Source organism: Mirounga angustirostris, unplaced genomic scaffold (assembly GCF_029215605.1).
Source record: "Mirounga angustirostris isolate CCGP_5_RB_7025 unplaced genomic scaffold, mMirAng1.0.hap1 SCAF_6, whole genome shotgun sequence".
Lineage (NCBI taxonomy): Eukaryota > Metazoa > Chordata > Mammalia > Carnivora > Phocidae > Mirounga > Mirounga angustirostris.
This window is the reverse complement of record NW_026991714.1, coordinates 97,964,736-97,976,960: the sequence shown is the minus strand read 5'-3', so window position 1 is coordinate 97,976,960 and position 12,225 is coordinate 97,964,736. Positions and strand designations below refer to the sequence as shown.

The window sequence follows — 12,225 nt, the reverse complement described above, 5'->3', positions numbered from 1 at the left end:
AATACTTTACTTTGTGTAGGACCCTACATCTGAGGAATTTCAAGAGCATTACACAATAACTCATGGTTCCTTTCAAAATGCTTGTGACACAATTTGCAAGAATTATCCTCATCTTAGGGGATAAATTTACGGAGAAATGGCAGCACAAGTTGGTAAGTAACTTGTCAAAACAGCAGGTGACTGGTGAACACCTATAAATTGAATCTGAAAATTTAAGTCTACCAGTCTCCTACCTTATTCACTAAATTGTTCTTATGTTTAGAATTATTTACAGTAATATCTTTTATTTGAGGCAGATCAAATACTAATTTGTTTCTTTGCCATTTTATGTGATGGCCTATTGAAATAAATCATTACTTTACCAAGATGCTTGCTTGTGTTACCACTTTGGTACTTCATTATAACCTTGTGTGGTATGAGGCATATTTAAACAAAAAATTATGGTAATACCCAGTCTTTTCTCTTTTTCTGTTATATATCATATTCTATTTCCCTTTGTTGTCTAATGCTTTGCTGTGCTACTATCCGAGATCCATAGTAACTGCCAGGTGTGATTGATTTGGTGTCAACATTGGAACTTGGATTAGTTATATTGTATTAAGCCTGCCATGTAGCTCTTTATAGGATGCATTGGTTTGATTCATGCTTTATAAAATCTTTAATCCGTAAAGAAGACAATAATAGATGCCTAATCTGAGCAGTCTAACAAATAGAGGCTTCTTTAGAGGATTTAGAACCAATTAGTTTTTTGTTCGTCTTTGGTATATTGGTGTTTTTTATCTGATTGGTAGTGAACCACTTACTTTCCTTGAAAGAATAGGAGTATGGTAGATTTCAGTTTCCCGGTTTGGGGAGTTAGAAGGAATCCTTGTTGTAGGTGAAAGCTTAGGTGGTCTAGTTTCCATCATCTCCTTAGTAAGTGTTCTTAGGGTTCTGTGTTCCCAATATGTCATACAAATGTGTAGTACTATTAAAGCTCATTTCTTAAAGACCCCATGTACTTTTAAAATTGCTTTGAAGAAATAAGTCTCACTTCTTAGATATTTAGTTTTCCTAGACTAGAAAGCGTATCAGGTACTTGGATGTATATCAGGTATAGGTACATACATAGTAAAGAAAACCTAATAGAGGACATGTATTCATATATTGTTATAAGGGCTTTTTTGTGCTAGGATTGTGTTAGTGAATAGAAAAGTGGGAAGCACTAACAAAGAAACCATATTAAAGAGCCCATGATTTATCTCCTTTCACCTTCTATGGATCTTTTTCATGCTGATGGAATTAAGAAGACAATAATTATTTATTAAGATACAGAATTATCTTAATGAATTGTGATAGTTACTTTACATGCAATAAAAATCTGTGCTGTGTATAAATGTGTTTTTGGAATTATTGTTATTAAGAAGGGAAGTTTCTTGAATATTGGTGGCTCAGTCTTCAAACCATAATATTTTATTTGCATGGAATTTTTCTTTTTTCTTCAGTTCCACGATGGCAGAAGTTTAGTTTAGCTTTTGTTGGCCTTATAGAAAATGTTCTAGAGTCCTTTAATGTGTTTTTGACATTATTTTAAAATATCCTAATTATTTCCTTATTAATATCTGAGTTTAGTTTCATTTTTTTCCTTTGCTAAGTGTCCTGCTACTCTGAAATAACACATTTTTAGTTCATAGTTTTTTTCTAAAAGTATTTCATGTTTTTGGTAGAGAATTTGAAAAATACAGGCAAGTAAAATTCAACCATAACACCATCATTTGTAGATAAACACTATTGTCATTTAACACTTCTTCTATACTCATATATGTTTGTGGTCACAGACTGAGAGTATATTCTTATATCTCAATTTTTTGTTCCAGTAATAATTAAATAATAATTATTTCCCCATGTTTTAAAATATTGTTTAGGGTTATCGTTAATGATAGTTTAACACTTCATCATTTAAACGTACCAAAATTTGTGTTCTCCTATTTTTGGAACTTATTTCCAGATTTTTATTATAAATTATGATACCATGCATGTTTATGTCAATTTAGTCTTTATTTGCATCTCTGTTAATTTCTTTAGGAAAAAGAATATCTTTAATTTTAGCAAATCTAGAAGAAATGATAACTGAATTTATTTAAACAAAATTAAGCATAGTTGTGCCTCGCCCTACAAAGTTGATAAGCTAAGAAGATATTTGTAAATGAAAGTGTTTTGTTTTTATTTTTTAAAGATTTTATTTATTTATTTGACAGAGAGAGACACAGCGAGAGAGGGAACACAAGCAGGGGCAGTGGGAGAGGGAGAAGCAGGCTCCCCGCCGAGCAGGGAGCCCGATGCGGGGCTCCATCCCAGGACCCTGGGATAATGACCTGAGCCGAAGGCAGAGCCTTAATGACTGAGCCACCCAGGTGGCCCTGTAAATGAAAGTTTTTAAAAATGTATTCATATGACAAGCTTTGAGTATAATGGATGAATATCATTTAAAGATCTGGAAAGGAAGATAAAACAAGTGCAGAAATAAATAGAAATGCATATAAATGTGCTAAGTGTTATAAGATGCATAAACAGATTACTGCGTACAGAGGAATATTGTAACCATTTGGAATGGAGTGTATTGTAGGTGAGTTTCTATAGGGAAGATAGTATATGAACTGGAAGGATACATAGTATTTCAAGGAGGAAAGAATGAAGAGAGATGCTTTATAGGTAAAGCAGCTGAAATGGCAATAGGCAAATTGGAGGCCTGTTAAGGGAATAGTAGTCCAGTTAACTCAGATGTCTGAGAATGTGAGCAAGAAGGTTAGAAAGGTAAAATTGATCTCAGATTATAGAATTAATCAAATTAGGGAGCTTGAATTTGGTGGATATCCACTGATAGTTTCTAATGAGAATTACCAGGTTTTTATAAAGGAGGGGAGAGAATTTAGAGGTAAAGAAATCAATTAGGCTGTAATGATGGCCCTCTAATACAAGGGAGCAGTTAGATTAAGGAGAGATTAGGGAGGCAGAAAGAACTGACAGGCTTTGGTAACCAGCTACTTTGGTAACAGTAAGGTAAAGGGGGGGAGCCAGGTGTGATCCGAGGTTGAATTAGTATTTAATAGAAGTGTGGACTCCAGGAAGAAGAGGAATGTTAATTGTCCTATTTTAGGAGGAGAGAAAAGATATGGTGGGGTGAATTTTGTTTTGAACTTGTTAACAGTATTTAGTGATCAGTAAGAAATTCAGTACTGTTAAGTGGGGAGAAAGATCAGTGCTAAAGGCATGAGATGTTTTATTTCCAGTTTTTTTTCCTCTTCAGTACAAAGTAGGCTAACATTTCAACTGTAAATTTCTCCCTGATTCCAGCCTATTGAGTAATTAACAATCTGTTAACAGTACTTATTTTTGTGTTTTGTGGGGACTGTTTAAAGTACCTGGTGATGTAACACCTTTGTAAAATTGAAACATTTATTTGCCAGGTACCATCTGATACCCCACTCATTTGAATTTTATTAAGAGGTTCATTTGTTTATTTTTGGTTAACTGACACAAACTTGTTACTTAATTATGCCTGACTTTATGACTTTCTTCCAGGTTTTACTGGAAACAAAGTTTTTGAAGTCACAAGATGCAATCACTAGAAGTTACTTTTGATTCCACTGAGAGCTGAAATAATTGTTACTATATATTGTGTATGTGTTGGCATGTAGGCAAGAGCCCCTAGAAAATGTGTCCTCAGATATGCTGTTGTTTCTGTGAAAGGGAAATGGGAATGGGGAAGGAACAACATAAGGCTGTAAAGGAGCAGAATTAGGAGCATCTAAAAACAATGGCAGGAAAGTTTAGCTGCTTTACCTGTTTTGAAGAAGCTTGTGATTATTATTTTTTTTTTTGAGTGTGGCATGATGAATGTAAAGTAGAGCTTAGATTGCTTCCCATAATTGGTCCCAAGTATTTATTAATTAGTGCATGTATACTTTCTGATTTTTGATCCAGGTATTGCTTATCTATAGATTTCATAACTGGGCATTCTAACAGAAATGGACATAATGGACCTAAACTTATCTTCTGGAGAGTAATTACATAAAAGCCTGACAGATTGGTGTTACATCTGTCTGAACATCGCTCTATTTCTACACTGAGTTGGGGAGTTGAGTAAGCCTCTGCAACTGGAAATATGGAGGAAAGGGAACACATTAGAAGTTGGTATTACAATGTAAAGGGAGAAGAAAGATACAAACCTCATAACTAGAGAGAAGTTTAACAAGAAATAATATTTGGAATATATTATTTAGATACTGGGACACTGATATTTAAAAATAATAATGGTAACTACCATTATGTGCCAGGCACTGAGCTAAATCTTTTATGCATTATCCCGGAATCATAAAACCACCCTGCAAAGTACATATTGGTTCAATCTTGCTGGTGAGGGAAGTAAAACTTCAAGAGGCTAAAAACTTGCCCCAAATCAAAATTAAAATGTAATGGAAACAAGAACCAATTAGATGTTAACAATGAAAGGAAAGACACCATTTATAATAGCAAGGGAAAGATAAAATGACCCAGGAATAACCTAAGAAATGTGCAAGACCTATTTGAAGAAGACTTGAAAGCACTTCTGAGGAACACAAAAATTTTAGACAAATGGAAACCATGTTTGTTAAGTAGGAATACTAATCTAAGTAAATCTGTCCATTTTCTCTCTAATTTGTCAACTTAAGGTGATCCTAATAAAAATACCAAGTGGTTTTTTTTTTTGAAGAAACTAGATAAATGGATTCTCTAGTTCTTATGAAAAAATAAAGAAACCAGGAAAACACTGAAAAATAAGAGCAGAAATATGTAACATTTCATTTTTTTAAAGATTTTTTAAAAAAGGTTTTATTTATTTGAGAGAGAGAAAACGAGAGAGAGCATGAGAGCGGGGTAAGGGGTAGAGGGAGAAGCAGACTCCCTGCTGAGCTGCGAGCTCGATGAAGGGCTTGATCCTGGGACTCTGGGATCATGACCTGAGCCAAAGGCAGACACTTAACCGACTAAGGCACCCAGGTGCCGCAATATGTAAAATATTTTAAAGTCTTAATAGTTAAAACTGCCTCACAAATAGACATATTAAACAGAATATAAAGCCCAGACATAGACTTAAATCACCTCAAATCAGTGGGAAAAATTAAAGCGGGGCTGTTAATAAATGATCTTGGAATAAGTAGGAGCATCATCTAGGGAACAAAAAAAAATTGGATTACTACCTCACGCCATGTATATATTCGGATAAATTCCAAGTGAATCAAATATTTAAATGTAAAGACTGTAATGATAAATGCGCTCAAAGAAAACATGGACAAATTTGTTCATTAGAGTCAGGGAAGCCTTTCTGACTGAACTGTGAAGAGGCACAGAAAAGTAAACTGAAAAAAGTTTTGTTAGGTAGAAATCACTATAAACAAGTTAAAAGACAAATGGGAAAATATTTGACTCAGTCAAAATGCTAATTTCCCATATATAAAGCACTCCTAGAAATTGGCAAGATGAAAACAGTCCAGTAGCAACATGGTCCCAGGATATGAACAGGCAGTTCACAAAAAGGGAAATACAAATGACTCTTAAATGAATACTCTTCAGCTTCATTCATATTAAGAGAAATGCAGAAGACTACACTGAGGTACCATTTTTTTACATAACAGGTTAGCAAAAATCCTTAGCTTTGATAATAGAATAGCTCCTTCAACCCCAAACCAGAGTTACTTCCTGAGGTTTTAGTTACCCATGGTCATCTGCAGGTCCAGAAGCAGATGGTCCTGATGTCAGGAGGTCAGTAGTCATCTAATGCTATCACACAGTGCCTACATCATTCACCTCACTTAATCTCATCGGTAGGCATTTTATCATCTTGTATCTTCACAGAAGGGTGAGTACATTACAGTAAGATGTTTTGAGAGAGGGTGAGACCACATAACTTTTCTGACAGTATGTTATAATCTATTTTATTATTGTTAATCTCTTACTGTGCCTAATTTATAAATTAAACATTATGTATGTATAGAGAAAACAGTATATACAGTATTCATTACTATCCATGGTTTCAAAATGGAATCCACTGGGCCTCGGGATGTATCCCCTGGGAATAAGGGGAGGGGACTGCTATATCCTCTATGGTGAGGCTGTCACTAAACAAGTGTTCATAGGTGGTTAGTGTAAATTGGTTAACAGTAGGAGGGTATTTTGCAAACATATGTTATAATTGCAAATGCACATACCCTTTCTTCAAGAAGCACAGGAATATAGCTCTTGCTCTGATAGCTCCATTTGTACTTGTACAAAATGACTCATTGACATATTACTACAACATTGTTTATAATTGCAAAACATTAGAAACAACCTTGTGATTGTTGGGAACTGGTAAAATAGTCATCTGTTCAATCAATGTGATGTAATACTATGTAATTGAGAAAAGAATAAAGGAGTTTTTTGTGTACTAATATGTAAAGATCTCTAAGATACATCATTAAAAAGAGCAAGGTATAGAACATTTTATAGAAAACTATGTTTTAGATAAAATAAGAAAAAATTTATATTTGCATTTGCCTGTAGATATACTTAAAAAACCCTGGAAAGATACATACATCTAATAATAGTGGTTACCTTGGTGTAGAAGTAAGATAAGGGATGAGAACTAGGTTGGTAGCGGATAATGAACGGTAGACCTAGATTTTCACTGCATACTCTTTTTAAAAAAAAAAAATAATGTAAATATACTATTATTTTTAAATAGGCTCTGGAATTAGAGTGCTTGGATACAAATTCTGATTCTGTTACTTCTTATTGTGTTATCTTGGGCACATCTCATAGCCTTTCTATGCCTAAGTATTTCTGTTAGGATAATCATGCCACATTCTTAGGGTGGTTGTAATGATTAAATGAGATAACACATAAAGTGAAAAGAACAGTGCTTGGCATGTGGTGAGTGTTCTAAATGTTTCTTAAAACTGCCATTAATATTAGAGTGGGAATTTAATTTTAGGTCTGCCTTACACTGAAGTGGGCTATATGCTGTTTCCATATTTGCCTTTAGATAGACAGTGCACATTTTTTTTTTTTATGACTGAACTTCAGGCATTGATTCCACAAACATGTCTTCCTACTATGTCCTAGATACTGCGTTAAGCATGAAAATACTTGTCTTCTGTTACCTTGTTGGAGCTCATATTATGACAAATTTTCAAAAGTACACCAAAATTTCAAAAAAATGTATGTTTGTGATGTTTAGAGGTAATGCTATATTGGAGCAAGATAGAAAATGAATTGGATTCCTTTACCATCAGGCTTAAGAGATACAGTGGATACAGAAAAATAAAAGAATTAAAGATCCCTTTTTATTTCCTGTGAGAAGATATAAATGTTAGAAGTTAATCATTTATTTTAAAAAATTTATTTAATGATGAATAATTAGAAGATGTCTTTGTCCATTTAGACTGCTATAACAAAATTAGTATAGTCTGGGTGGCTTAAATAACACATATATATTTTTCATGGTTCTTTAGGCTGGGGAGTCCAAGGTCAAGGTGCTAGCAGATTTGGTATCTGGAAAAGACCTGCTTCTTGGTTCATAGAGGGCCATTGTCTCACTGTGTATCTTCACATGGCATGAGGGATCTCTCTGGGAAAGAGCACTAATCTCATTCATGAGGGCACCACCTCCATGACCTAATGACCTACCAAAATCCCTACCCCCTAATACCATCACATTGGGGCTTAGGATTTCAGTATATGAAGTTTGGGGAGATACAGACATTCAGTGTATAACAGAAGGTATAGTTTGAGGAACATAGACACTTGAATAAATTCAGCTTATTCACACTTTTAAATTCTGCTCCTCCTAGAATGATAGGCTAAAATAATGCATTTGGTTACACCTTTCTACTCTTACTTTGCATTTGTAATTATTTTAATGACAATGTGCCTAAATTTATTTGCATAGTATATAAAGATGCTGTTAATAATTAGGGTATCCACTGTTTATATGGTTTTTGACTATAGGAAAGAGAAAATCAAGAAAGACAACTATAGATATTTCTGAAAATTTAAAACTGATAAAATGTGGAGAAAAAGGAATATTTTAAATGGAAACAGTTGTAAGTTAGCTATCCATCTCTCCAAAACAAACTACAAAAACAACTCTTCCTTGTTTATTAATGTTTCTTGAACTCACTTAGGTTCAAACCTTAGATTCACCTTAGGCTCCGCTTCCCGAGCCTGTAACATGGACATTGACTCAGTTGCCAAATCTTTTTTCTTTTCTTTTTTTTTTTTTTTAAGATTTTATTCATTTATTTGACAGAGAGAAACACAGTGAGAGAAGGAACACAAGCAGGGGGAGTGGGAGAGGGAGAAGCAGGCTTCCCGCTGAGCAGGGAGTCCGATGTGGGGCTCGATCCCAGGACCCTGGGATCATGACCCGAGCTGAAGGCAGATACTTAATGGCGGAGCCACCCAGGCGCCCCTCAGTTGCCAAATCTTACTGATTGTTTTTTTAGTAACTCTCCTGTCTTTTTTTTTCTAATGGCTAAATATTTGACGTTGAACTAGTTATTTTAAACTCTCTGGCCCTTAGGGTCCTCCTATCTCAAGCTGAAATTCTTTGTTTTCATTCTAGTTAGACTATTACTATCTATGCAAAAACTGTGGCAATAGCTTTCCTACTGATCTCCCTACTCTAGTTCATCCTTCTTGTAATTCTGGGTTATTCTTTCTACACCATATTTCCATTTCTGTCTCTTGAATATTGCCCAGCTGAAGGACTATCCTACATCTCCATGGTTACTTTTGTAAGAACTGCAAGTCAGATATTTTGTGCAGTATCAAGCGCAGTTACCTAGCATTCAGTAAATTAATAAGTTGCATTTCTCTCTTCCTGTTGTATAGAATTATTTAGGTAAAAATCTTCTCTACCATGTCAGTTCCTGAAGGGTAGAAACTTTTATATATATTTATCACTATAGTGACAACACTGGTACACACAGAGGGGACCGAGGAGTTTGTTGAATAAACACATGATCAGTGCATTTTATTGGATGTACCATAGGAAGAGAAGAAAATTATAGACTTTTTTTAAAAATATTTTATTTATTTGACAAAGTGAGAGTACACAAGCAGGGGGAGTGGCAGAGGAGAAGCAGGCTCCCTACTGAGCAGGGAACCCGAAGCGAGCTTTATCCCAGGACCCTGGGATCATGACCTGAGCTGAAGGCAGACGCTTAACCAACTGAGCCACCCAGGTGCCCCCAAAATTATAGACTCTTAACTTGATGGCCATCAGTGATATTATAACCAAAATTGTAAAATTGTAAGAATGTACATGTTGGGTATAGTATGGTAAAGTCAGTGTGGCCATAAGAGGAAACAAGAATGAAGTTGGAAGAAGTTTATTATATTCAGGTCCCAGAGAGAGGGAGTCACATGCCACACAGCCATAGGGGAGAACACTAGGGTAGTTAAGAGGCAGAAGACAAGAGCACAGGGGAGATCTTAGATCATGGTCTTCATTAGGATTTCCTTGGGAAAGGCATCCTGGGCAGAATAAACAGTTTGGATGGGCTAATTTGATTAATTCCTCCAGGCTTTGGGCTGTGGGGTTGGTTTTTAGTTTCCTGGTATCTGGGCCTGGGGTGATTTAGGGTAAGGGAAATATTGGCTTGGTGTGTGAGAGACAAGGAGATAGGTACTGGTGGTATGCCTATGAAAGGCATGCTTGTGGGCAAGTTGTTTTCTTTAGGAATTAGCTAGCCCTGGGAAGGGCCATCTCTTCTGGGGTCTGTAAGCCTCCTGCTCCCCAAATGTCAGCCTCAAGAATACAGAAAACAAGAAAATATAATTAATGTAATTGACCCTTTGATGAATGGATGTCAAATATACAAAGAATTTAAGAAAACAAAAACTCTGGTAGTATATTCTGAGGGTTCATTCTTGCTTGTCTTAAAAAGAAAGCAAAGCAACTATTTGATATTATATTTATGTTGGGGTCTTTGTATATCAACTTCTTTTCAAAGCAGTTAATTTCAGTGGTTCCCAGACATCCAGAAAAGACTTTTCTTTTTTTAAAGATTTTATTTATTTACTTATTTAGTGCAGGTGGGGGAGGGGAGGGGCAGAGGGAGATGGAGAGAGAGACTCTCAAGAAGACTCCAAGCTGAGCACCGAGCCTGTCGTGGGGCTTGATCTCATGACCCTGAGACCATGACCTGAGCCAAAATCAAGAGTTGGACACTCAACTGGCTGATCTACCCAGGCGCCCCCAGAAAGGACTTTTCTAAAGAAAAAATGTTATGAAGCCCTAAATATAAAATTTTAAGTATATTTTGAAAATATTAAAACATAACCTTGTTGGGGTACCTGGGTGGCTCATTTGTTAAGCGTCTGCCTTTGGCTCAGGTCATGATCCCAGGGTCCTGAGATTGAGCCCCGCATCGGGCTCCCTGCTCCGCAGGAAGCCCGCTTCTCCCTCTCCCGCTCCCCCTGCTTGTGTTCCCTCTCTTGCCGTCTCTCTATCTGATAAATAAAATCTTTAAAAAACAACAATAAAAACATAACCTTGTTATTTAAATATTAACAAAAGGATGGCAGTTCAATAAATGGGAAATGTTTATATCTTAGTACCTTTATATCTTAGTACCTTTATCTGTGAAGTAGGGATGATGGTACACCTGTCTCATGGTGTTATGAGGATTAAATGAGATTAAATAAAGTGCTTAACACTGTGCCATAAACTCTTTATGTATGCTAACTCTGCACCTGTATGTATAGAATGCATAAAAGGGGTACAAACTTGTAAATATCTGTTATAAAGAATTTTGTAATTTAATTCTATCTCCATAAGAACATTATTTTATTGTGAGCTGTCAGCTAAGACATGTAAATTACTTTATGTTAACTTTAGATTTTATCCGGGAACTCATTAAAATGTTTTGGTGACTACCGGTTATACCATTCCAAATTCCTATTGGTGGTAATTTTAGATAATAAACATTTTCATTTAATTTTTGTTTTAGTTTTTATTTAGTTTAGATGTTCAGTTTTATTAATTTGTTTTATTATTATTATATGCATTGTATTACAGATCCTTTAAAAAATGTCAGTAAGCAGTAATTTCACTTTAAGAATAGAGAAGTATATGCCTTGAGTGAAGTAGCCATTTGGTTATAAATCTCTGTAACAAAATTAGCACTATGGTTATTTAAAGGGGGGGGAAAGCACTCTGAATTATTTATTGGTGCCATTCGCTATTCCCAAGTAATTAAGGTCTTCATCTTTAAAAAGTCAAAATCATAAAATGCATCAACTACACATACAGTTCTTTTAAACAGTTAAAGAACAATAAAAAAAGAAAAAGCCACTTATAGATAACCGGTGTTGACAATTTAGTATTTTTCAGTATTTTCTCTGCATATATGTTAGGGCTGTGTGTGACATGCTTTTAAATAAGAATGAGGTTATACAGTACTTTTTAAATTTCATAGTATGGTATTGTGTAAACTTTAAATTTTTAGAGATGGATTTTTTCCATTGCTCTAGTTAGAGTTTTGAGTAATTCAGAGAGAAGGGAAAAGGAAACCTATATTTATAGCAACTAATGAGGCATGGTAGGACAGGATTTTGAAACTTAAACTCTGGCAGAATTAAACTTTTAGTAAGAAGTTGAAATGGTGTTTTTTAAAATTAGCTATTGAGCAAAGTTTATTCCTTGATACCTCAGTTTTTTGTTACCAAATTGCTGTGCTTGTTGCTATTCATAACAGTATTGTTTTTTTAGACCTTTTTATAAACTTGAATATCAGCAAAGATTTTTGTTCTCTGTATAAAACATTGATAGTTGTTCAGCCTTTGTTGGAATTTATTTATTTATTTATTTTTAAATATGTGTAGAAGTTCCTTAAACTCATTGACCACATTAAGAGCTAAGATTAATTGTGGACTGGGATCATGTTTGGTAATTGTACTTTTATACCAGCTAGTCCCTGATTTATGAATGAATTATGTAGGGCCCTCTCCTAGCTTCTGGTAGTTTGCTGTCAGTCTTAGGCATTCCTTCACATGGTATTCTCCTTGTGTGACTGTGACCAAAATTCCCCTTCTGAGGATTAGAGGCCTACTCTACTCCCACATGACCTCATCTTTTTTTTTTTTTTAAATTAACATACAATGTATTATTTGTTTCAGGGGTACAAGTCTGTCCCATATGACTTTAACTTAACTAACTAT

At 35.0% G+C, this 12,225-nt stretch overlaps 1 protein-coding gene across 18 annotated transcripts in view; it reads left to right on the top strand.

Moving 5' to 3' along the window:
* HERC4 (HECT and RLD domain containing E3 ubiquitin protein ligase 4) overlaps positions 1–12,225 on the top strand; it is a 132,446-nt gene that overhangs the window by 7,130 nt on the left and 113,091 nt on the right. For 3 of the 18 annotated variants that reach the window (XM_064594697.1, XM_064594701.1, XM_064594700.1), the window contains one exon: positions 20–152. The exons of the other annotated variants lie outside the window; for them this stretch is intronic. In XM_064594697.1, the coding sequence (XP_064450767.1) occupies positions 137–152 (16 nt within the window). In that variant the 5' untranslated portion in view covers positions 20–136. Of the gene's footprint in view, positions 1–19; positions 153–12,225 lie in introns of those variants that run through there. 18 annotated transcript variants of the gene reach the window in all.